A 26,668-nucleotide genomic window follows, 5' to 3' on the forward strand; every position below is an offset into this window, starting at 1 on the left:
AAGTCTGGCTGCAGAAGCCAGGCTCTAACCACTAGGCTGTAAAACACCAACTCATTTTTTTGCTGTTAAAGGGTTGTGTGGGGGGGGTTGGGAGTGGGGAGTGATCAGTATTTTAACTAACTGGCCTCCTAACAGAGTTATGGGAATCAAAATGAAAGCTAGAGAAAGGAAGAAAACTAAACTCTAACAGAGGCCATAACCCTTCTTTTGCTTTATCTTCAAACTTAAAAGCTAAAGCAGACACGTAAGAGTTTTTAATTTGCCAGATATTCTTTTAATGAGAATTATAAAAGACCAAAAACATTTTTTTGCAAACTGCCTTTTTTTTTAAACAAATGATTTGCTTTTAATTACAAATACTGTGTGAGACGATGCCTTCTTTTGCAAAACCAATAAATACAAGAACAAATTTTAAACATATGTGATTTGTCCAAGATATGTGGGGGGAAGGGAGAGCCTGATTTTTTTTCCCCAGTATTAAAAAAAAAAAAATCAGTACTCCCTAATCTTACAAAGAATAAGTTTGAAGGTATGACTCAACTGGAGAAGAGAGGGAGACCATTTTATAGCTGCTTTAAATAGCTTCTGATAATTCCTCTGATGTTATCTTTCCTTTCTGAAACTCATATCTTCACAAAACAGTTGAATTTAAAATATTTCTAATGAACTGATTAATGGGGGAAAAGAAAATATGTATCAAACACATGTATAAATTTTACCATCAACAATTATGCATATCAAAAAGACACTAACTTTAAAAGGTACAAAAAAAAGTGAGGAAAAACCTGAATTACAGAAAAGAAAGTCAAATTTATTTAATGAAAAACTAGAATTAATAAAAATTAGCAAATACACACACGCACAGCAGCACTATGTATTGACTCACAGAGGGAAAGCAGTGGTCCAAGACCACTCAGCATGGCTTGTCAGTTAAAGGAAAAACCCAAGCACACACACACACACACACACGCACGCGCACGCACACGCACACGCACAGGCACACAAAGAAACAAAACAAGAACCCGGTATTTCTCAACGGTACACTCGATCTACAACAAACACAAATTCAGAATTATTTTACAATGCTTCCTTTCTTAATACAAAAGATGCCCATCTTGGGTGTATATATATATATATATTTATTTTTCAGTGGTTTACTGTTGACTTATTTTTAAATATATTAGTGTTATTACATGCAACTGTTTCCTGTATTTAACAGCCTTTCCTTTTATTTACCTTCATGTGTCTAGCTTCCACCTACCACAAGTTTTTGGTTGGTAGGCAGACAGGTGCCTTATTCTCTGTGAAATTGAATGCAATGGTTTTAAACACTGGCCAGAAAATGTTTGATTGCCATTTCAACACATGGAAATAGTTACATTGATGCCTAAATTGCCGTTTTCTGCAAAGAGCTGTGCAATGCTGGTGTCAAAGACCAGGCAGTCACTGTTCATAATGGCTGTTGCAATTCCCTCATGAATAGATCGAGGAGTGGCTTCCCAAGTCAATCGCCGCCTATGACCATTTAGCTCAAGTCGATAAGCAAAATTTTCAGCTTGCTTGCGTGTTCCTATCAGCTGTACAATTGCAAAGAATTGCTGGTGACCATCATATTTTTCCTGTTTCTCCAAGACTAACATGAAGTGAAAGCCAAAACAGGACTGCATCATCACCCAGTCAACAGCACCAGGAAGATTAATGTCTGTAGCAAGAAAAACTATGTCCTCTCCCTGCAGGGTTGTGATGGACTTGTGCTGATGCATCAGATGCGGCATGACGGCATCCAGAGAGCCTTGCCATTTACAGGAAGCACCAGGGCACGGACAGGAATAAGGCCTAAACTCACAGAGCTCTTCGTGATCTGCTTTTTCTGTGTGTGGCAGAGTTATTTCACATCCAGAAGAGGCGTATTTACAAGGGAAAAGTACTGAATTGGCCACTTTCTCCATAGCCAAGTTGCGAATGGATCCCAATGGGCCCCGGCAAGTTGGACAACATGTGAGCTTTGGGCGACAGTTGCTACAAACAAGATGGCCACTCTGGCACTGAAGAATGGGTGGTAACACATAGTCGAAGCAGACGGGACACTCAAAGAGACTCGCCAGGTCATTGTTGGAGGCGGTTGTGCCCGTCAGGGCAGGCACCCTCTGGGACGGCGCGCACTTTGAGGTTCCAGTAGGTAATGCTGTTGCAGTCTGACGGCTCATTTCTGTAATAAAAAACACAAAAGTATAAGGAGGCAGGAGAAAAATAATTACAACTATAACATGTTTTATATAAATAACATTTACCTGCCAAAAATACTTAAAAGTTTAGTGCAAAATTTACTGTAAGCAAAATAAAACAAACAGGATTTAAAACAACATCGATTACACAAAATATGTGCACCGTACATTGGATAAAATCTGTTTTCACAATGTTCCAGAGCACATTCCCTTTTTCTATAAAATGCTAAAAAATCATCCTTGGATGGACTACATGGAATAAATGCTAAAATAGAAACTAGGATCCTAAACAACTAAGGAACACTGTTAAGTTCAATGAAATCAGTTTTGACTGGAATTTCCCCTGCCTCTCTGTGTTCAACTGCCCTACTCATTCTATTTCTTCCCCATTCTTAAGTCAGCTGTTGACAGCCTCAGTGAGTTCTACATGATCCAAGGGATCACCAGGGTACTGACTTTTGATTGCTCTTCCTAATGGTAAATATTATCTGCTCAAGAGATCTATTTGGAGATGCCATCCCATCATCCATCTTCATGGAATGTTAACACCAGCTAGATCTTAATCTTGTTTCCTAACAATCTGTGACCCCCTTCAAAATTGAGGAAGTATATAGGTGAAACAGAGGGCCACCCTCTAAAAGATGTGAGTCTGGTATTCGGAAGTAAATCATTCTGTTCTACTTCCATTCTACAATATAAATCAGGTATAATTTGCAAAGAGGAAGAGTCAGGAAAAGATAAAGAATAAAGATAAAAGTATCAGAGAGACTCACACAACATTAGGGGTGAGGGACAGAGTCAACAGGTAAAGAATTCCTTATACTCTATTATAGAGTTCACCAGTGTTGCTGAAGCATTCATCAGCACAGTATTAAACATTATTTAAGAAATAAATTCCATCTGGAAGAAATGATCAACAATGTTAACTAACTTGTCAAGCTGAATTAAAGATAAAACAAGCAACTTTTCCCAGGATATAGTGGGCCGCTTTCTTGGGGATGACAAAAAAACAGTCCATTTATGTCCTAAGAGTATATACTTAATAACCACAAGCCATATTTCTACAAAATCAAAATTTAACAACTTCTAAATGTTAATGTTTCCTTAATTATAATTGTCGTTCTGTTGGAAAGAATTTAACGTTGAAAAAAATAATGCTGATTATCAATGAGACCACATAAATGCAATCTGGGTTCTATTACTCATAGACAGCGCGTCCTAGGTGGCCTGGTGGTAAAGAATCCACCAGCCAAGGCAGAAGACACAGGTTCCATCCCTGGGTCGGAAAGATCCCCTGGAGGAGGGAACGGCAACTCACTCCAGTTTTCTTACCTGGGAAATTCCCATCGACCAAGGAGCCTGGTGGGCCACAGTCTACGGAGTCACAAAGAGTCAGACCCCATGTACTGATTGAGCACAAGCACATACTCATAGATTACTCAAGGACAGACACTTTAAATGGGGATTGAGAGTGAAACCTCTCCCCCAGGAAGTCCCAAAATAGAGTAATTCCACTGTCACTAAAGGAATAGTCTCCAGTTCAAGGGGAAACAAAAGTATCACAAGAATTCTATCATAACATGGCTCATCACATGGATTTAAGACAACAGGAATCAACTCTCATCACTGAAGCCCTGTATAACCAGTGTTCAGCCCAACAAAAACACTATAAAGGAACTCTCATGAAATCCAGTTTACCCCTGAGATTTTTTCTGCATATGATGATCCATGCATTTTATTTTAGCTCACTAGTAAAACAATGGCTTAGCATTGCCAAAGTGTCCCGTATATATGCTTATTTCATGGTCCATTTTATGCGGCTCATTTAAGAGAGCAACATAATAACTGGGAAGTGATTCCCTGGGCACAAAATCTAAGCTGATGCCTTTCAAATCACTAAACCAAAAACAGCTGGTCACTGAACTCAGTTTGTATTCAACATAACACAACTAAGCAAGAAAAATATTACTGTTTCATTTTTTGACCTAGCAAAAGTTATACATTTATCAATAGTCCAGACTCACATTACAATACACATTATTATTTTCCCAAATGTACAAAGCACAACTTAAAATTCCTATTCAAAGTGTGAAAACAAGTAAAATATGGCTTCTATTTCTGGTGAATTTAAGTATTACAGGGCAGTAGCTGCTAAAACTTCCCAAAGCTCGGAAGGTGGAACTCAGTCCATCTTCACACAGAAAAATAATCCAAACACACCACAGCAGCCGTGCAGTAGAAACCAAGGACTGAAGTGTCTGGACAGCTCTGCAGCAGTCATGACATAACCTGAAGTTTGGTTTAAACTGAGAAAAGCACGGCTGATCAAAAGAAAAAAGAACATCACTGCCAGCTCAATTTTGTTGCAGCAATTTCCTGATCCGTTTCAGAGGCTCAAAACAACTTTCCCGTTTCACAGCTTAAGCAACACAGTCTCTTAATGGCAATACCTTTTCTCTTCCTTGTCCCAGATGCTGGTAAACAAGTGAGCAAGACGCCTTTCCAGGAGTACAGAAAAGGTAAGGGAGACTTCCCGGTCATGAGAAGTCAGAGAGCTCACAGCCTTTCCCCCAGAAGCAAAGACAACTTGCAACAGAGGGCTCTCCTGGATACCTTCTGTTCCTAAACATGTCCTGGGTCTAGTTTTCAAAAGACGGCACATACCCTACTCCATACACTCCATTCACTCCTCAGAAGCACTGGCTACTGAAGAAGAGAACTGATGCCCACTCCTGTTCCAAGAGGAGTCGACCACACCTCCCCATGAGCTCAAATTCGCCTGCGTATCCAAAAATGGGAGCCATTGCTGAGCTGTCCTCTGCTGGGCCCTAAACCTTCGTCTGTCTCGGAAGTCTGTCTTCCCCAAATTCATCGGCTATGCTCCTGCCAGCTGGGTGAAGAACAGGGCTGAAGGGTGCGTAGAGGCGACTGGTCGACTACGTGCGCTCTCGGTGCCAGCTCGAGCTACTACTGCAGGATCCGGCCCGCAGCTGGAGAGTCTGCGCCAACGCAGTGCCAGGCGGCCGCAGGCTCTCTCTGCACAGGGCGGAGGCTGCCGCGGCTGGCGAGAGGCGGGGAGGCGTACGGGGGCGGGGCTTAAGGCTCCGCCCCACCCTGTCTCGAGCAGCTCCCAAGCCGCTCTTGAACAAGGACCGCGCACTCCCACCCAGGCACCCAGCCGAGTAAAACCCCGTGTAAAAAACCCCGCGATCCTCAAACCCCGGTGATACTTGTGCACGCCTCAGCACTTCCATCAGCTTACTAGAAAGTTGAAACACTACATTTCTGTAGGCCCAAACAGTCGGATATCGGCAATCTTGCATGGTTTCAACCCAAAGTCTACACAGAATATGTGGGAAATACGCGACCAGACAAGCACACATCTCTGCACTATATACTCAGCCAGTTAACCCTGCGGACGCTAGATTTTTATAAAGTAAAAGCATTCTCCCTACTTTGTTCAGTAACTGTTTAACAAGCGTTAACTACCGTATTTCCTCAACTGTAACTCACTTCTCCATTTTTACCACCGTCGGCACCTTAAACTCCTCCCTTCAGGAAGATTTTGTAGTGAGAGTAGTAAGCACATATATCCATATTAAACTCCCGCTTTAACCTCCAAATTTAGGTTTTATTCTCTTCCTACTCTAGGAAAACCATCTTAAACGGCCTCATTAAATAGAGTAGCTTGTTTTGTTTTTAAATAAGCATTACCCTTGCCCCAGTAAAGTCCAGGGCCTCCAATCTGCATTGCGTCAGCTCAGGCATTCGGAGGTTTAACCTGTCATTACATCATGCTTAGTGCAGCCTTTAAAGGCACCAAGATCTGGTGTGGGGCGTGAACCCTGTGCTGTAAATTGGCCATTTTCAGCATAAATTTTTAACTCTAATCACTTCCCCACCCTATTAATAGTGTGTTCAATCACCTCAATGTCATTTTGGTATTAGGCTACAGAAAACATCATTAGGAACAGAAATATAATTGAAGTCTGTTCACTGAAAAATATAAATTATGATAATCTATGTTTTTATTTTCTAATACATATTCATTCTAGATAGGTCTCAGGTTTCTAGAGCAGGAGACTTCAAATGTTTTAGAACAGAAAAACTTCAGACAGATTTAAGACAGAGTCCAAATGTGTAAAAAAACAAGTAAAAGGGATGACATATTTCTCAAGCAAAAAAATGTTTTCACAAACTTCCAAAGAACCTATACAAAAAGAACCTATATACAAAGAACCTATACCCAGATCCTTACAACACCATCTAAAAATCATTAATCTGCAGACAAGCCTCTGAATAAGTTGAGTCAGCACAGTAAAAATGGAAGTGTTCTGGAGTCATCTACACTTGAATTCAAACTTCACCACCTGCTCAACTGTAAAACTGGGACAATATTGCTAGCCTTGCATGGCTTTTGTCTGGATTAAGGAAGATGGGTAAGTTATATATATCATAGATGGTACATATTCCAAAATACGTAAGTGCTGACTTACACAATTCCAAAAGTTAACTTGTCTGGCCTGAAGTCATTAGTTAGAGACTTAGAACGTGTGGGTTCCAGATGTATACTCTAAAAGATGCCTTTAGCTTTAGTAAGATTATCAAACATGTCTACCAAAGAGCAACCACCTTTAACTAATTTTTAGCACAATATAGCAGAATTTCTCGACTAGGTAGAACATTGAAACTGGTTTTATGAGATAAATGTTTACAAAAACTACATTGCAATAAGACAAGCCCACAGAATCCAAAGTTAGCAAAATTCCAAAATTTATCAAGAGTCCACTATTACTTACCCTTCCTAAAATAAAGCTTACATCTCAGGCCCCATTTGGTATTTAAATAAAAACATTTTACAATCAGCCTTTAATGTTGCTTTAGTAATTTTAGAGCATTTAACCATTGCTATGCCACATTAACAAACTTATGACTAAAGTAAACTTTTAGTCTCAATTTCATGTGGGAACCTTTTTTTCCTATTATAAATGACTAATGAACAATTTCTCTGATTAATCATAACATTGTGCCTGGGCATTTTAATGAATACCCAACAATGCTGTGCTTTTCATTTTCTTGCAGTACAAATGTTACCATGACCTGCAAGTAATGGCCCCCCCTCAAAGATGCCCACCACAAAATTAAAGCTATGGCGTCTCCTTAAAAATTCAACAGCTTAAAATGCTAAGTTAAAAATCAAACTTTATTATAACACAATAATGTCGGGGGGGTGGGGAAATCAAGCAATCTATTTGTAGTTTCCAGAACTGTATCAAACTAATGGTAATTTTAAAAAATTGTACACAATATTTTCCTAAAAGTTCTTTTCCTAAAGATAATTCAGAAAATGTTGTAGCCACAGAGTAAGATTTATATATCCAATAAGATACGAAGTGGGGGAAGTCCAGGACAAAAGACCTGATAGAAGATGTAAAAGCAGAAGTCTGAACAAAGGTGATGACAGTAAATGGAGAGGAAAATGCAAACCATAACCTAAATGTATAAAGCAAAGTATATTTGTCTTTCATTCCCTAAATCACTGTATTTTGAGGCTTCTATACTTAGTAAAAAAACAAACAAAAAATACCTAACCAGAACCCATTAGCCACTAGGCTAAATACCAAGCTGTGGTAAGAGATGAAATGCAAAGTAGAAGTGAGAGGCCTGTGAGCTATCTAAGAGACGGAACTATTAAACTCTGCTGATGGGGATGCAAAATAGTTACCACCATATCCTCGTCACTGCAGAAAGTCCCATTGGACAGCATGATTCTATATCCTAATTTTACTTCACTATTTTCCTCATTATTTTTATTTCACAGTGAATCTAACCTCAAAATGAAATTAACCTCAAAAATGAAACTATAAACATCTCCCAAAACAAGGCAGGTCAAACTTCAATCTTAACAATCTGAAGCTCTTGCATAAATTGCACAAGCTCTGAATTTTAGTCATACCATTTACCCCTAAGAATTACATAAATCCTGCTGTCTTCTGATAAGTAACTACACATATCAAAAATCTAACCTCACTTTTATTCTCATTCCTCTGCAGGTAACTTTTGTACCCTAACAGGTGGCTTCTAGGATTCTATCTTTGAAAGAAATTTTCATCAGAACATCTAGATATATGTCATCAGCACTAGCCAAACAGCAAGTATTTTCAATCTCAAGACAAATCTTTTACCTTTGTGGACCTTTCCTCTTCTTTTTTAACTCTTACCATTACTCAGTTCTTTTCTTCACATAATTCTGATACTGACTCTCCTGAATCTATCTTCAAAAGTCTTAATATATTTTTTCTCATCATTCCGATCCTTGCTTTGTACTGCATTCCAAGAAAACTCAAGTTCTAATTCATAAATTTGGTTTTGCTAAGGTTACCTATCTCCTGATATGCTAAAGTATTTAATTATATAGATACCCTCAACCTCCATCCAACAAGGAAGCAGAGTAAGATGGAAGGAATGGCTGCTTCCCTTCCCTTTCCCGGAAGTTGGAATGGCCACATAAATTCAGATTGCACTGCTCTTGTACTTCCTTAACCTCTCTATTAAAGTTTCCATGTTTAATATTCATGTCCCTCATTGAAGCGTCACTCTTGGTTAGTGGTTTTTTTCTCATTGCTATAACCTAAATGGTTCCAGGGTCGGCAAACTAAATAAGGAGGCAGAGAAGGGACTTTCTTTCATCCTCACTAGAGTAGTTGCCCCAGATGTTCATTAATAAGCATACATATGTACCAGGTATTGTCCTCAATGAGCTTCCAGGTTAAGCATTTATACCCCATGTTATAGAAAAGAAAATGGATTTCAAAATAAATTTCAGATCACAGAACTAATTAAAAAAAGGGGGGGGGGAGCTGAAGAGCTATGTGACTAAGGAAGACTTAGAAGGGGTGGTAAATGGCATCCTAGGCCAACAGACATTATGAAAAAATTTTAGACTTGGAAAAGATCTTAACCAACTCTCTCATTTTCAGAAGACAAAAATGACACAGAACTTGCTAAATGTCATATAAAGTAGGTCAATGTTCTAAACTGGGCAATGTTATAATTTCCTAGATCCTTGTAAAGCAGATATTCTTTGGACATTTTCTAATTCAACTTGAAAAATCAACCTTTTCTGAATTTAAGTTTAGTAAGATTCAACTATCTTTTGCTTTCCCTCCCAACACAAGAGGGATCCCCAATGCAGCCAGGAAAGAGTAAAAAAGAGTTAAAAAAAAATGGGAGATGAGTAAGAGGCAGCATCTTAGAGGGGCCTTTCCTGATCACTTTATCTAAAGGCCAGATCACTCTTCTTACTGTCTTCATATTATCTCTTGCCATATGAAATTCACTTGCTAAATAATTTCTTACTACTTACTGTCTGTCTTCTGTCCTCTTCCCTCTCCTCCTCAGTATCAGCTTTTTGCTGATAACAGCAATTCTCAAACATTTTTGGTTTCAGGAACCCTTTCTACCAGTAACTGGCAAACTACAGCTGCAGGCCACTGCCTATTTCCGTGAGTAGTTTCCCTGGAATATAGTTAAGCACATTCACTTACATCTAGGACTGCTTCTAAGGGTGGAGATGAAAAGACCCTATGTATGATTCTTAAGGTCTTCCGTGGTGGCTTCGTTGGTAAAGAGTCTGCCTGCAATGTGGGAGACCCAGGTTCAATCCCTGGGTCAGGAAGATCCCCTGGAGAAGGAAATGGCAACCCATTCCAGTATTCTTGCCTGGAAAAATCCCATGGACAGAGGAGCCTGGCAGGCTACTCTTTGGGGTCACTAAGAGACACGACTGAGTGACTAACACCTTTCACTTTCATGACTCCTAAAGCCCTTTAAGCCTATACAGCCATGTAAGAAAAAATTTGTCTTAAAGTTTTAAAAAATTGAGGCCCCCAAAAGAGCATTCTGTCAATGTGGTTTATATGTATTAATTTTTACAATATTAGAAATTCAAGTCAAGAACTTTAAATATATGTTAAAATTACCATCACATTTTTTATATAACATGTAAAAATCTACATGTTAAATGTTTATGAAAAATATCTTCCATAATAGGGAGAAGAGCATCTATGTTTTATGTTTTTTGCAAATCTTTTTAATATGATACAGTAAGAAAAACAAAAGTTGGATATTTAATATCTGCTCAGTTACAATGCAGGAGACACCGGTTCGATTACTGGGTAGGGAAGATCCTCTGGAGAAGGGATAGGCTACCCACTCTTCTTGGGTTTCCCTTGTGGCTCAGCTGGTAAAGAATCCACCTGCAATGCAGGAGACCTGTGTTCAATCCCTGGGTTGGGAAGATCCCTGGAGAAGGGAAAGGCTACCCACTCTAGCATTCTGGCCTGAAGATTTCCATGGACTGTGAAGTCCATGGGGTCACAAAGACTTGGACACCACTGAGCAACTTTCACTTTCACTTTCTGCAATTAACCTGTGAAAATACCACATGTCATGAAGCCTCTGGGAACCTCACTTTACTTTCATGTCTCATTATTATGAAAAACAGCTTTGACCCTCGAAGGGTCTTGAGAACTCCCAGGTTCCCTGACCATTAACTTCTCATTCAGAAGCTCTGCAGAATATAAGTTTCATCAGAACAGACTTTGTTTATTGTGCTCTCTCTTCTATCTCCAGCACCTAGGACAGTACCCAGTCCAGATCAGGTATTCAAGTATTTCTGAACAAATAAATCAAACAAGTACAACAGTATGAAGGATTAGCATGTGTATAACCAGAGCTCACTCATCCCTGATGACTCCTCGGTAACATATATCTGTTGCTTGATATAACCTTAAAGAGATTCACAATTGAGACTTACAATTTACTTTAAATAACAACATTTTACAACACCACCAAGCTTATCTTTGACAAAGGAGCAAAAGGCAACAACACAATGAAGAAAAGAGAAGATTTCAACAAATAGTGTTGGAACAGCTGGGTATCCACAGGCAAAACAAAAAAAGAAATCTAGACACAAATCTTACACCTTTCACAAATTAACTCAAATCACAGGCCTAGTAAAACATAAAACTATAAAAATCCTAGAAGATAACACAGGAGAAAATCTGGAAGACCTTGGGTTTGGCAATGACTTTTCAGAAAAATCAAAGGCATGAACCCGGAAAGAATCAATTCATCAGCTGGACTTAAAAAGTAAAAATGTCTGCTCTGCGATATGATCAAGAGAATGAGAGGACAAACCACAGACTGGGAGAAAATCTTTGCAAAAGACATATCTGATAAAGGACTGTCATCCAAAATATTGCACAGAACTCAACAAGAAAATGAATATGCCAATTAAATGGCATGCCACAACTACTGAAGCCCCCAGGCCTAGAGCCCAAGCTCCGCGACAGAAGAAGCCACCGCAGCGAGAAGCCCATGCACAGACTAGCCACCACTCGGCCGAACTAGAGAAAGCCTGCACAAAGCAATGAAAATCCAGCACAGCCAAAAATGAATTTATCAAAAAAAGAAAAAGGAAACAAAGTGGGCAAAAGACCGTAACACTCACCTCATCAGATATACAGATAGCAAAGGAGCATATGAAAAGGTGCTCCACATCATTTGTCATCAGGGAAATGCAAATTAAAACACAAAAAAGATACTACCACACACCTCTTAGAATGGCAAAATTCAGGACACTGATAACACCAAATGCTGATGGGCATGTGTAGCAACATTCACTGCTGGTGGGAATGCAAAATGGTACAGCCACTTGGAAGGCAGTTTAGCAGTTTATTCAAAACTACATATATACCATAAGATTCAGCAATCATGATCCCCAAAATTTACCCAAAGTAGTTGAAAACTCATGTCCACACAAAAAACCTGCACATAGATGTTTATAGCAGCTTTATTCATAATTCCCAAGATGCGGCAGCAACTAAGATGTCTTTCTATAGTGAACAGATAAACTGTGGTACATTCATACAATGGAATTCAGAAATTTTAGAAAAATGAGCTATCAAGCCACAAAAAGATATGAAGGAACCCTAAATATGTACTGCTAAGTGAAAAAAAAAGTGAGTCTGAAAAGGCTACATGTTGTATGATTCCAACTATATGACATGCTGGAAAAGGCAAAGGTATGGAGGCAGTAAAAAAATAAGTATTTGCCAGAGACTGGGCAAGAGAGGATGACTAGGTGGATCACAAAGGATTTTGAGGGCAGTGAAATGACCCTGTATGTTATAGTTGTGGGTACATTTGTCAAAACTCATATAGCACTAAGTTGTTTGTTTAGCCACTAAGTCGTGTCCAACTCTTTTGTGACTACATGAACTAGATAGCCCACTAGGCTCCTCTGTCCATGGGATTTCCAAGGCAAGAATACTGGAGTGGGTTGCCATTTCCTCCTCCAGGAGATCTTCCCAACCCAGGGACTGAACTCGAGTTTCCTGCATTGCCAGGTGGTTTCTCTACCACTGAGTCATAAGGGAAGCCCACAGCACTAAGAGTGAACCATTAATGTTCATGGACTTTGGGTCAAACTAGATGCCACATGTCACAACGGAAAACCCACATGCTGCCATGAAGATCAAAGATCTCACATGCTGCAACTGAGACCCAGCACAGCCAGATAAATTTTTTTAAATAATAGAAAAAAACCCAGACTTTTGGACATTAAGATCAAGTATATGGAAACATTTGGTATATTACTAACAACACATGCAACAAATCACCAAATTAAAAAGACCCAGATTACCCAAGATTTTACTGAAAACTGTTGTTTCAACCTATTGTATTCATTTTTATAACCTCAGCCTAGGACCGTGTCTGAAATGTGATAAAGACAACAAAGTCTGCTATGACAGAAGCTTCCAACTGACCACCTACCAACCTGTAAAGCACCATGTCAGGAGCTTCACACAGTCTATACTCATAAAGGCTGTATCTCCATTTTGCAGATGAGGAAACTGAAGATCAGAAAAAGTAAGGAATAACAAGAACAGAGCCAGACCATCTGCTTTGTCCCTGAATCTTATTTTCTTTCAAATAATCCTAAGTATGTATAATCTTCTCACTCTTACACAGAATATTCAACTTCACATCCAACTAATCTTCAATATTCATAAAAACTGACCAAAAAGCAATTCCCTAAATTCTTTTAATTAAACCTGTAGTCATAGCAAGTAGTTGTTTTTTAATTTTTTGTATTAAAGTGGAATAATCTAACAGTCATTAAGCCATTAGACATTAAATCAAACCAAAGAATCAAGAAGAGAAGAGGAGAAAAATAAGAGTAAAAGAAGCAGGGTACTTCTCCGGCAGTCCAGTGGTTAAGACTCCGAGCTTCCACTACAAGGATCTCGGGCCAGTCCCTGGTCATGAAACTAAGACTGAACTAGATTCCACATGCTGCACAGCAAGAATAAAAGAAGCAGGAAGAGATTAAATAGGCTCTCAAGCTTTTTAAGTCAAACCACATATCACTAAAGAGAATTTTGGGGAACTCACTTGAAATTATTGAAACCATACCAGTCATAATTACAACACAATCACTTCTGCAATATCACCAAGACTCACAGTGTCTAGATAAAAGCAGCCAAATTCTCATCATTTAGTTACTAATGTTTACTAATCTGTTTGGGCTTTATATTCTCTCAGGATGTAAAACTGTCACACATTCCAGTAGATCTTTGCTCTTTTGCTCCATCTTGATGTTAAACTATGTTTTCAAAATTCTTCCCTGTATCCTGTATCCAGTTTTACACTGTAACATACAACTCATCCACCTTCCCTTTCTTCTTGACAAGTAATGGTAGGTAAATTCACAGAGAACAAAAATTTTAAAGCAGATCAACACTGGCAGTAACCTACAAAGAGTTGATGATACTAAGCTAAATAGAAAAGAACACATGGCTTGAGAGATGAAGAAATTACATGAGATAAAAAGTCACACTGAAGAGACTTTTTAATACATCATATGATCAACAGTTCTTTACTACCTTTATAGAACAATGGAATATATGGGGAAAATGCCATATTAAAAAATTCATGGAGCCTTATTCAAACTAAATTACACTCCTTTGAAACAGCTGAAGCTTTCCTGATGGCTCAGATGGTAAGAATCCAGCTGCAATGTGGGACACCTGGGTTTGATCTCTAGGTCAGGAAGATCCCCTGGAGAAGGGAATGGCTACCCACTCCAGCATCCTTTCCTGGAGACAAGGATGGACAGAGGAGCCCGGCGAGCTCCAGTCCATGGGGTCACATAAGCATCACATCTCAAACTCTAGACAAATCATTTTAGTTATTTTGAATAAGGATATAACACATGAATTAACTTAGACTCTAAATTTCATCAAACTAAGATTCCATTCTTTGGGCAGGTACCACATTTCTCTACAAAAACTTTCCTGTTTTATTCTCTTGGGTTTAGTTATTTTAAAAACAGCATTAGCACATTCTCATCTGAATCCACCTGTTAGCCATGTAACTGAATGCTCCTGTTTACAGTTATGGTCACACTGGCTCCAAGTTGGTACTAATAGTACTCTAATTAAGGGAAGTTAAAGAGAAAAATAGAGGGGGATCCAATATATAAGTGATGCATTTGTGTGAAGTGAAGCGCAGGTGACATCATGGTTTTCACTGAAGCACTGATACACTGGTAAGAAAACGCAACATGTGGTGACCACACATATGGGATAACTTTGGTGTGCTCAACTCAAAAAGAAGCTACAGCGTAAGTCAATTCCATAACATGTTGTTTCAAGACTTCAATTTTGCAGGCAGTATTCAATACTTTCATAAATTAGTGTAATTAGAATTTTACTGGTTTTGCAGGGTTTTTTTGTGTTTAATTTGCAGATTTTGAACCATCACCAACGTCACACAGAGCTGACCACACCACTGGTCCCTGCTGTGTAAACTGTCACTGACTCCACACACTCGGGTTTTCCTGTCTCACCAGGCTCTTGCTTCCTTTACTGATTCCTGCTCTTCTCCCTGAACTCCTGATATTGGAAGTTGTCCATGGTCCACTTTTCTTCACTTTGGTAATCTCATTCACTCCTGTATTTTTTAAATTCCACTGATATTGCCATGGACCTCAACATTTTAATGTCCAAATTAAAAAACAAACAAAATCTCCCAGATTTGTCTTAAAAACTACGGATGTGTACACCCAGCTGTCTCCTAGACATTCCCACAGCCTGCGTGCATAGCCACTCAGTCATGTCCAACTCTTCACAACCGCACAGAGTGTAGCCCGCCAGACTCCTCAGTTCATGGGATTCTCCAGGCAAGAATACTGGAGTGGGTTGCCGTTCCCTCCTGCAAGGGATCTTCCCAACCCAGGGACTGAACCTGTGTCTCCTGCATTGCAGGTAGATTCTTTACCATCTGAGCCATCAGGGAAGCTCCAGACATTTCTACAGGAGGGTGGTCAAAACTGAACTTCTTATCTTCTCCCAGAATACTCAACCAATAGCCTTCCTCTCACTTCATGGAAACTTCATCCTTCCAGATACTCATTCCAAAAGTGTTGAAGTCATCCCTGACTCTTCTCTACATATCACATGTGTAAAACCACCAGGAAATCTTGTACCTCCCTGAGAAATGAATCTAGAATCCAACCACTCCTCATCACCTCTACTACTACCATATCAGTATCTTTCAACTGGATTACTGCAATACCCTTCTAGCCAGTCTTCCTGCTTCCATCCTTGTCTCCCACCCCACCCACCAATTCAGAGAACAGCAATAAGAAGAAAAATCTATTAAAATCTCCCGTATCCAGGTAAAAGATAAATCCTACAACAGTCTACAAAACCCTAAACAATGATGGCATGTCCCCATTACTGTCTGACTTCATTTCCCACCTCTTCCTTCCTCACTGGCTGACTGGCATCCTTGTTCCCTAAAGGTAGGTTGCTCCTTTGGGTCTCTGCCTTAAAATACTTTTCTCTGAGATAGCCACAGCGCTCTCACCTCCTTCTAATCTTTGCTTGTATACCTCCTTCTCAATGAGAGAAGTTTTCCAGTCTCCTCTATTTAAATAAAGTGACCCCACACTGCCCACTGACCCTTTCTCCTAACCCTTGCTCATTCATTGTTGTCAATCCTTGCCTCTCCTCCTCTTCCTTCCCCCTCCTTCATTTCTACTCTATTGTTGTCCATAAAATGTACTACCATCTATCAGTCACTCAGTCAGTCAGTTCAGTCGCTCAGTTGTGTCCGACTCTTTGCAATCCCATGAACCGCAGCACCCCAGGCCTCCCTGTCCATCACCAACTCCCGGAATCAACCCAAACCCATGTCCATTGAGTCGGTGATGCCGTCCAACCATCTCATCCTCTGTCATCCCCTTCTCCTCCTGCCCTCAATCTTTCCCAGCATCAGGGTCTTTTCAAATGAGTCAGCTCTTTGCATCAGGTGGCCAAAGTATTGGAATTTCAGCTTCAACATCCGTCCCTCCAATGACCACCCAGGACTGACCTCCTTTTACCATCTATCAGGCTACACAATTTACTCATTTGTTATGGTTGTTGGCAATATGGTTGCTGTTGTAAACCCTCCTCCATCACCTGGAAAATGGGAATTTGTCTGGTTCAGTGATGTGTCCCAAACACCTCAACAGTGCCTGACACATAGTGCAGGCTCAATAAATAAGTTAGGTGAATAAATAAAACTAGAAAGCAGAAGCGCTTTGGACTTCTGGGCATTAATATCCAAAGCTAGAGGTAACAGAGCAGTACTTGTTAAAGTTCAGGAGAAAACAATCAAACGCAGAGAAAACAGAGCAGAGAAGACGAGCATTAACTATGAGGAAAACTGTACAAACGGTTCCGAGAGAAGCAACCATTTACTACATGGCTCAGACTGCGACTGTTACAGTCATAGCAATGCAAACACAAAAGTATGATGTTACTAAAATAGGAGAGTATAGGAACGGTAAGGGTCTGTTCAGGTGATAGGGGCAGGAAAGGTAGTTAAATACACAACAGGAATAAGGCCTAAAACTGAAATCCTAAAGTAACAACATAAGCATGTTATCTAGAGACAATGAAGGTAAATAAAATATAGTCACTTCAAAGAGGTTAAAGTAGTTGCCCCTGGAAAAAGACATCTGGAGAGGAATACAGCAGGTCGTTTTTCTTTAAAAAAAAAAAAAAAAAAGAGCCTAGCGGAATATTTCATTTTGAATTATTTTGCATGTAAACTCTAGACTAAAAGAAAAAGTTCAAAAACTTGGTATGAATTGTCACCAACTGCATGCATTACTTAAGAAATTACAAACATAAATTTGTTTTTAAAGACTTGATTCCAAGTATTGACTAAGATCTGTGGAAACATACTTCCCCTACACTGTTGGAAATGTCCACTATGAAGGTTTCCAAGAAGATTTGGCAGTTTCAAAATTTAAAGTTTGTATACTCTCTGTGACCCCGTAGTTTTTCTTTCAAGAGTCTATCCTATGACTTACACAGTGGCAAAGGTGTATATATATGGATGCCTACAGCAACCCTATTTGTAAGAGCAAATAAACTGAAAACTGCTCTAGATGAAGAAAGTGACTAAATGATGGTCCATACAACAGAATACTATGCTGCCTTTTTCTTCTTTTAAATAAACAAACTCATACCTACTAACATATAAGAATCAAATTGTTTAAACAGGTAGAGAAAAAAAAAAGAGCCCACAGAATATATTACAATCCCATTTATGTTAAAAGAGAAAAAAGAGATAGCTGTCTTTTTATATATGTACACAAGTACATACATACCATGTAATGGGACAGAAAACTAGAAGGGCATCCAAATTGCCAAATGTGGTTTAAAGACTTAAGGTAAGGAATTAGAAAGGGGGGAAAGGAGGTCAAGTCCAGAACCAGAAATCACACAAAGACTAGAGTTGGGACCAATGAACTACAAATACATACACAAAATATCAAGATGTAAAAATATATAGACTACAGAGTATAAACACAAATTTCATTATTTGGAATCACGCAGTTTAGGGAAGCCCCTCAAACATGTATAGTTACTGACAAGTAGTAATCATTTAAAGGGAAAGTATCTACAATGATTAAGTCAGATCAAAGAAACTGACTTTAAAATGTCTATGGCTAACTTTCTGCCTACTGCTTTCCTTTTTCCTTAAAATGCCTCAAATAGATGAATACTTACTTACAGGGAAAAATTATTTTTAAAAAAGCCTCTTCACATTTTAAAAACCCTACATTTCAAATACATGTACATATATTTCAGTTTATATAAACTTAAACTTAGCACTTTAAAAGTTAATTCTGAAAGACAAAATTTGTCTGATCACCTCTCCAAGCAAAATCAAAAGCATATCTGTAGAAATTAACTCAGAAACTATCTGTATTAACAAAATATCCAAAGCTGTCCCCAACAAAGCTAAATCAGGGACCTTGACAAAACAAAAACCACAACTCAACTTTAGCTGAGCTCAAAAGAGCTAAAAGGTAAAACACAAAGGCAGGAAAAAGCAAGTTTTTAACAATTAGATTATTTCATTTAGTCAAACCAAAAACTGAAGTAAAATAGTTAGTGTACAGCACACTTAATTTTGCTGTATCAACCATTACTAGGCTAAGGCTGTCAATTATGACAATAATAACTTAACAAGTACAATACTTCCTATAAAATTCAAGACTGGCATTAAATTCTTCTCATTTTCTAAGAAAATATTTCTCACTGGTAATACCAGCTTTATAAATATAGATTCATTCTAAAAAGATTTTTCCTCTATTTCTTTTTCTACTTTCATGTGCTCCCAACTCCCCTGCTATACAAAATAAGCAAAAACAAAAGCCACAAGTAAGTTCAACACAACTGGGCAACCTCAAACCTAATAAAAGGTCTTTGCCAATATCATTTTGGTCACCGTGGTTCAAACCTGGAGAATAAATTGAACCCTAATGAACTGTATTACCTGTATCTTTTAGCTTAAGAGTTCTGCAGGACTTACTCCCCCTCCCCACAAAAATCAAAATAAAAGTAACGAGATACATGGGAGCTGGTCACAATAGTGTGCGAAATGCATTGCATTAAGTTGTATCCTTAAAATCTTGAGCACATTTCTATATGTAGTTATCCTTCCAATTTTAGTATATGTGCTGCCGAAGCGAGCACTATATGTAGTTATCCTATATGTCTTCAAAAACAAAAAGTTTACATTGAGGGGAAAAAAAGTAATACCACAGCTCCAGGTAGTCTACAATTTCCCGAGAACAGTAAGCATCAGGTGTCGTAGCTGGTGACATATCACAGCATCTCCTCGCCTGCCTGCTCAGTCTCTCTCTCTCTCTACTGTGGCTTCCACCGGCTGGTACAGTAATCACCAACTACCAACACTCAACTGACAGCTTCACGCATACCTCCTTTAGAAAGTACAATAGAAGCCATCAAATGCTGACTTCCCACTTCTTCCCTCCTCGTGGAATGGAAGAAGTGACCCAGGCCTTAGGGCAGGGTCCGCTCACCTCCTCAGATGTCACACTGCTATTCTCCCTTTCTCCTGCAGCCGTCTCTTTCTACTGGACCACTCCCTAACACCTGAACATGCTCTATTATCTCCCATCTGGCTTCTGTGATGTTCCTCTACCTCACTGCATCATTCTGGGTGTCTCATAGATACCTTAAATCCAACATATCAGAATTTCGAATTTGCTGTCCTTCTGTTTTTTGAGTTTTATTGTTATTTGCAATCCCCCTCCTGGTTCTTTCATTCTTGGTAAACAGCACTATGATTCACAGTTGCTCAAGCCAGAAACCACCTAATTCTTTCCTTCCCTCACCTCTCATATCTAATCCATCAGTAAGCCTTGTTAATTCTGTCCCCAAAATACATCTCGAATCCACCCACTTCTCTTCATATTCACAGCCACCACCACATTAATTCAGATCATAATCAACTACTGTGCTTCATGATCAAAGTACATGTGTTAGCTGTGCAGTCATGTCCCACTCTTTGCGACCCCATGGACTGCAGCCCACCTCTGCAGGGGAAATGATCTGTCCATGGGATTTCCCATGGCAAGAATAATGAAGTGGGTTGCCACTTACTTCTCCAGGGGATCTTCCCGACCCAAGAATCAGACCTGGGTCTCCGGCAGCACAGGCAGATTTCTTTACTGAGCCACCAGGGGAGCCTGATCAAAGAAATGGCCTTCTATATTCTCCAAAGAGCTAGGCATTTGTGCTCAGTCATGTCCGACTCTTTGCGACTGCATGGACTGTAGTTAGCCGGGCTACTCTATCCATGGAATTTTCCAGGCAAGAATACTGGAGTGGGTTGCCATTTCCTTCTCCAGGGAACCTTTCTGACCCAGGGATCTAATCCACGTCTCTTGCATCTCCTGCACTGGAAGGCAGATTCTTTACCACCTGAGCCACTGGGGAAGCCCCCCCAAAAGAGCTTCTCAGGACCCTTAAAATTCACATTCCTTACTTTGACTCTGCAGGATCTGATCCTTGCCTCTCTCTCCCCCTCAACCATTTGTTCCAGCAACACTCTCTTCTCTCAGTTCCTGGAACAGTCCATGTTCATTTTTGCCTCAGGGTCTTTACTTCTGCTGCTCCTTCAGCCTCATATTCTCCCTCCTCTCCTTCAGACAATTCCTTATCCTTTTAACAGAGATTAAATAGCAACACCGGGCTTCCCAGGTGGGGAAGTGGTAAAGAATCCTCCTGCCAATGCAGGAAAGACAGATTTGATCCCTGGGTGAGGAAGATCCCCTGGAGAAGGAAATGGCAACCCACTCCACTCTTCTTGCCTGTGAAATCCCATGGACAGAGGAGCCTGGCAGACTACAATCCATGGGGTTGCAACAACTGGACACAACTTAGCAACTGAATAGCAAATGTCACCATTTCTCACAGCAAGACTCCCTCCAACCATTATTCCTCACTCTTTTATAGTATATATCACAATTTAGAATTCTGCTCTCTTCCCTAACCAAAACGTAAGTAGTAATAGGGAAATTAAGTAACTTATTCAACAGCTAATTTTTTTAATTATTTAAGTACTTTCTCTGTTAAGTAATGTCCTTTTAAATGCAACAGTAGGCACTGTCCCTGCTCTTACAGAGCTTGAGGTCACAAACAACTAGTAACAGATGCTAGACACACATCCAGGTCTGGCTCTTAACCACTCAGCTACACTGCCTCTCTAGCTGGAGGACACTGGATCAAGGGGCAGCAATATGCTAATGGAAACTAAGGCTTGGAGAGGTTAAGTCATCTGCCCGAGGTAGCACAGACAGATTATCTGAGGAATTAAGTACAATCATGAGCAAAGGCACAGATATATTTAAGTATGGAGAATGTTCAAGAAACAAAAAAAAGAATCCAGTCTAATCAGGTATGGCAAAGAAGAAATGCTGGAGGATAAGACCAGAAGAGCATAATAAAACACTGTGAAGGTATTAGCCATTCAATAAACATCTACTGAGCACCAACTACATGCCAGCCACAACAATATACTCCAGACAGGGGTGATCAAGACAAAGTCCTCATAGAGACTGCAGTCTCTATCTGTGAAGGCAAAGGAGAAGAGAAAATTACAGTTCAGGGGAATATATCTTGTAGTAGGGTCAAGCAGAAAGTGCTATGAGAACATGGAGAGATGACATCCAACTCAAGGTGGGGCGTCCAAGAAGAGCACATAAGTTAAGTGATGTCCAAGCTGAGATTACAGAGCTTAGTTGGAAGAGAATATGTGGTGTGCACAAGCACTTGCAAGTACGTAGTTGAAAATGGCAGGAAAGTAACAAAAGCCAGCTTCAGGAGGCACTGTCGACTTACTATCTATATACTGTCAAGGAACTTGGAACTTTAAACTGAAGGCTTTAAGTCACCTATGTTAGAAAGCTCCCTCAAATGGTAGTAGGAAAGCTGAAGGGAGGGGGCAGAGACCAAAAGCAAATAGTTATTTAGAAAGTAGAAGAGGACTGAATGTACACATGAAAACAGGGCAAGAAGCAATGCCAGATCTCTGGCAATAACCAGAGAATAGAAAAATCAAGGCTCTATAACTGATACAGAAGATGAGAGTCTAGGACGGTTGGAAACGAAGGTTTTAGTTTAGGATGCATAGATCGGAAGCACTTTGGTATATGAAAGTGGAAAATGACTTGCAGGGAAAGACACGGTTAAAGGAATGAGGTTAAACCACAGATTGGGAGAACGCGTTTGCAAAAGACACACCTGACAGAGGACTGCTAACCAAAATAGAGCCCAGCTCTTAAAGCTCAACAAGAAAACGAACGTGTCAATTAAAAAAATGGGTAAAAGACCTGAACAGGCACCTCATTAGATATACAGATGGTAACAGAGTATGTGAAAAGGTGCTCCACATCACTGTCATCAGGGAGATGCAAATTAAATCAAAAATAAGATAATGCCACACACCTTTAGAATGGCAAAACCCAGGGCACTGAAAACAGCAAATGCTAGCGGGCACTTGGTGCAACAGGAACTCTCATTCGTTGCTGGTGGGAATGCAAAATGGCACAGCCACATGAAAAGGCAGTCTGGCAGTCTACTACAAAACTAAACAGGGACTTCCCTAGTGTTCCAGTAGCTAAAATGTCAAGCTCCCAATGCAGGGGGCCTGACTTCGATCCCTGGTCAGAGAATTAGATCCCACAGGCTGCAACTAAGAGTTTGCATGCTGCAACTAAAGATCCCACGTGGTGCAACTAAGACCCAGCATAGACAAAGAAAAAAACTAAACATATTCTTACCATATCCAGCAAATCATGCTCCCTGGTATTTATCTACCCAAAGGAGTTGAAAACTTATGTCCATACAAAAACCTGCACACAGATGTTGACAGCAGTTTTATTCATAATTCCTAAGATATGGCGGCAACTAAGATGTCTTCTGGTAGGTGAGTAGATAGATGAACTGGTACACTCAGACAGTGGAATAACACTCAGCACTAAAAAAGAACCAAGCTATCAAGCTACAAAAAGACATGAAGGAAATATAAATGCACATGACTAGCAACCAATGTGAAAGATGTACACACTGTATGATTCCAATTATGTAACACTGTAAAGAACAAAACTATGGAAACAGTAAAAAGATCAGAGCTTGCCAGAGGTTAAGGAAGGAGGGATGAACAGGTAGACCACATAGGATTTTTAGAGCAGTGAAACTATTTGTGTGCTACTATTAACAGTGGATACATATCATTTGTCAAAACTTGTAATACGTAACACCAAGAGTGAACCATAATGTAAACCATAATCTTTGAGTGATAAGGTGTGGGTACATCAACTGTAACAAATGTATCACTGTAGTGGAAGATGTTGATAATGGAGGAAGTTATGCATGAGTAGGGCAGAGTATATGGGAAATCTCTGAACTTTCTGTTCAATTCTGCTGTGAATCTAAAACTGTTCTAAAAAGAAGTCATTAAAAAAAAAAAAGACCTATGAGCAAGAGAATACATGGGTCTAGGTTTCACAAGCAAAGAAATCTGAGTGTCATACGAATATATTAATAGAAGTAGTAGGTCAGGAAACAAGTCTGTACTGAGTATCAGCCACTGAGGATACAGGAATAAAAGACCACAATCCCTGCCCTTTTGCAGCAGAAACTCTAGTAATTCTAGCCATGGAAAACCAAATGACTCAAAATGCATTAGAAAAATCTTTTTTAAAGAAACCATTAAGGATTTTTTTAGGGAGGATAAGTTTATACCTAGGTTTTTCTTTAGGGGTGGGTAGGAAGTCTGAGGTTTTCATATATTGATTTTGTTTGTAGTGAGGTCTAGAGCAAAAATAACCAAAAATTAAAACATTTTATAAGACCTATATGGACATTTCATAATTATAACTGAAGTCTGTAAAACAGATCTAAGCCAAGAAAAACTTCAATCTCTAGAAACCAAGTAAATCAATTCCTTCAAAATACAATTTTAAGTGGTTTCTCTGCAAAGTTACTGAACTTTGTTTACCCTCCTTATGTAAGACATGTTTTCTAAACACTGTATAAGCTGAAAATAAAATCCTATTCTCCATATTACGTCATTGTTGCATAGCTAGATGTTTCCTTTGTAACTTCAATTAATTGTAGCCTAATATTTTTAAATTATAGGTATTAAAGTTTATTGCTCTACAACAATTTCGTAAAAATTTCCCAAAGCTTAGAGAGAACACATTAAATTGGATTAAATTTCTGAATTTGTAGCTTGTGTAATATTTATCCTGAAAAGTTCCTCATCTATCATTTAAACTGTACTTCAGCTTAAAATATTACTAAATGTTCAATTATGCTGCGAAGTGTCAAGAGGGGTCATGCAAAGCATTTCTATAACAGAGCAAGAGAAAATATTTTTGGCAAAGCCAACTTTAGGGTTGTAACTAATTATTCCAGATCACAAATGTCTGTTGTATATTTTAATTTCCAGAGCAAAAAATCACAGAATTTGTACACTCCATTTGAGGTCAAAATCTACTTGTCATGAACTTCTAACAGCTAACCAAAATCCTCTCCTCCACAATTTAAGCCAGTATCTCCCGAAGATTACCAGACCATTACATTTATCACCACACTACACTCTGCTCTTCAGTAATGTCCAAACGAGATGGTGACACCATAGACACCTAACACTCAGAAACTCACTGTTTCACTTTTCTAAGTTAAGACCTCAAAAGCAAACTGAGCCATGAATGTGATTAAATTCTAGATCACACAAGACTCACCCAGATGTCTTACTACAGAAATTTTCCAACGCCATCATCTTCAAAGGCCTGGACATTTATTATCTAAACGGCTTGTTTTCATTTTTAGGAACTAACAAAATGCACTAAAAGAAAACCTACGCAGTTCCAACATATCCAACATGCCAAAATAATCCCATAAATTTAGTTATTAAACAACAACAGCCTTGGCAGCAAACATTTACTGAGCACTTACCATGGGCCTGCCACTGCTCTAAGCCTTAAGCACTTCACCTACTATCTCATCAATTCTCCCAACAATCCTTCGAGGTCGGTACTGTTATTTACCCTATTTTGCAGGTAAAGAAAAAGAGGCACAGAGAGGTTAAGTGTCTTGCCCAAGGTCACAAACCGGTGGGGCAGGACTGGAACCAAAGCAGGTGGTCCCGACTTCAGAGTCCGCGCTCCCAACGTTCAACTGCTGCAAAGAGTTAACAATTTACCCTTGACAGCCCTTTATCAAGAAATGGTAAATGTTCAACAGCTAGAAACGGGCAGTCCGATCCCTGTCCTATATCCGTGCTCACGGCTTCTACGACTTTGACAAATCGGCTACACCATCTGATTTTCCGGACACACAAACTGGACTTCTCTGGATGTCAGAGCAAATTCTCAATCTTTCCAGGAACGGGAAAAGGAAAACCTACGCAATGCTGTGGCCCAGATTATCCACATTCCTAAATAGTAAATCTGGGAGCGTCCAGAAAGGCCCCCAAACTACCCGACAAACGAAGCCTAGGAAAACCAAGGTTTACAATAGAAAGCTGGAGCTTCCCTGGCAAATCGTTCACGCGATCTCCTCTTAACGACATAAACAAGGGAGGAGGCTGCATTCTTCCCACCGCACAATGAAAGCGCAGGCCGGAGCGGGAAAGAACGCAGCGCAATCGGGGACGACCGCTCCCGGGGTCGGGGGCAGGCAGGGGAGGCCAAGGACGACTGAGTCGCCCCGTCCTGCCCCCGGCCGATGCGGGGAGGGGCCGGAGGGAAGGGCCGGCCACTGCCCGCACTCAGCTGACCTCCGCCATGTTGGCCGCAAACCCCGGGACCCTTCACAACAAAGGCCGGCACCCGGGAGCAGGGAGCGCCGGGCGCCTCCCCCGGCCAGACCCGCCTCCCAGGCGCGCGGGGGCCGGGCCGGTAGGCGAGGAGGCCCTTCCCCGCCCTCGCCCGGCCGCGAGGGGCCGACCCCCGGCGCGGGCCTGCCGGGCCCGGGCGCCGGGGGCGGGGGCGAGCCGGCTCTCCTCGGCGGGCAGGGCCGGGCAGGGGAGGGGAGGGGCGGGGGGCGGCGCTCGGCCGGGCGGCCGGGCTCGGGCCGAGACAAAGGCGCCCAGGTCTGGGGGCTGCCCGCACCCCTTCCCGGGCGGCGCGACCCGGCCCGGCCGACCTTCCCGCCCGCCGCCATGACCGGGCCTGGAAGTCCTCCTCCCGCGGAGCCCCTCGCGGCCGGCTCCTCCCTCCAGGCCAGGCCCCACTTACCTGTGGGCGGAGAGCGCGCCTCGGACCCCGGTCCTGGCTCAAACGCGCTCTGTCGCCGCCGCCAACCCCCGCCACCGCGGGCAGCGCCACCGCCTCCTCCTCGTGCCAACACCGACGGGACACTGGGCCGCCGCTGCCGCTCGAGAGTGCGCCCCGCAACGGCCGCCCCGGCTCCCCCCTGGCCGCCGCCGCCGCCGCCGTTTCGCGCGTCCTCGAGCCCGCCGCGCGCTCCCGCTAAATACCACACACTGCGGCG

The 26,668-nt window shown here is 40.8% G+C and overlaps 1 protein-coding gene across 6 annotated transcripts; it reads right to left on the minus strand.

Annotated features, from left to right (window-relative positions):
• Positions 1 to 790: 790 nt before the first annotated feature.
• SIAH1 (siah E3 ubiquitin protein ligase 1) lies at positions 791 to 26,668 on the minus strand. Of its 6 annotated transcripts, none has more exons than XM_065925277.1 (2): positions 26,413 to 26,668; positions 791 to 2,209 (listed from the first exon to the last, which is right to left on the minus strand). In XM_065925277.1, the coding sequence occupies exon 2, from the start codon at positions 2,205 to 2,207 to the stop codon at positions 1,359 to 1,361; it is 849 nt and encodes a 282-aa protein (XP_065781349.1). In that variant the 5' UTR covers positions 2,208 to 2,209; positions 26,413 to 26,668; the 3' UTR covers positions 791 to 1,358. The 6 variants fall into 6 exon arrangements, with proteins under 6 accessions (XP_065781349.1, XP_065781352.1, XP_065781351.1 ...); XM_065925280.1 differs by lacking the exon at positions 26,413 to 26,668 and adding an exon at positions 25,953 to 26,148; XM_065925279.1 differs by lacking the exon at positions 26,413 to 26,668 and adding an exon at positions 4,890 to 5,405.

Source organism: Muntiacus reevesi, chromosome 2, assembly GCF_963930625.1.
Source record: "Muntiacus reevesi chromosome 2, mMunRee1.1, whole genome shotgun sequence".
NCBI classification, from domain to species: Eukaryota; Metazoa; Chordata; class Mammalia; order Artiodactyla; family Cervidae; genus Muntiacus; species Muntiacus reevesi.

Excerpts from the sequence above, each read along its gene's own strand:
- SIAH1 (XM_065925275.1), bottom strand. The coding sequence starts at position 3,657 with ATGAGTATGTGCTTGTGCTCAATCAGTACATGGGGTCTGACTCTTTGT. Across the intron at positions 2,210-3,557 it reads GGTCGATGGGAATTTCCCAG|AAATGAGCCGTCAGACTGCA; the intron begins GTAAGAAAACTG and ends TTTTTATTACAG.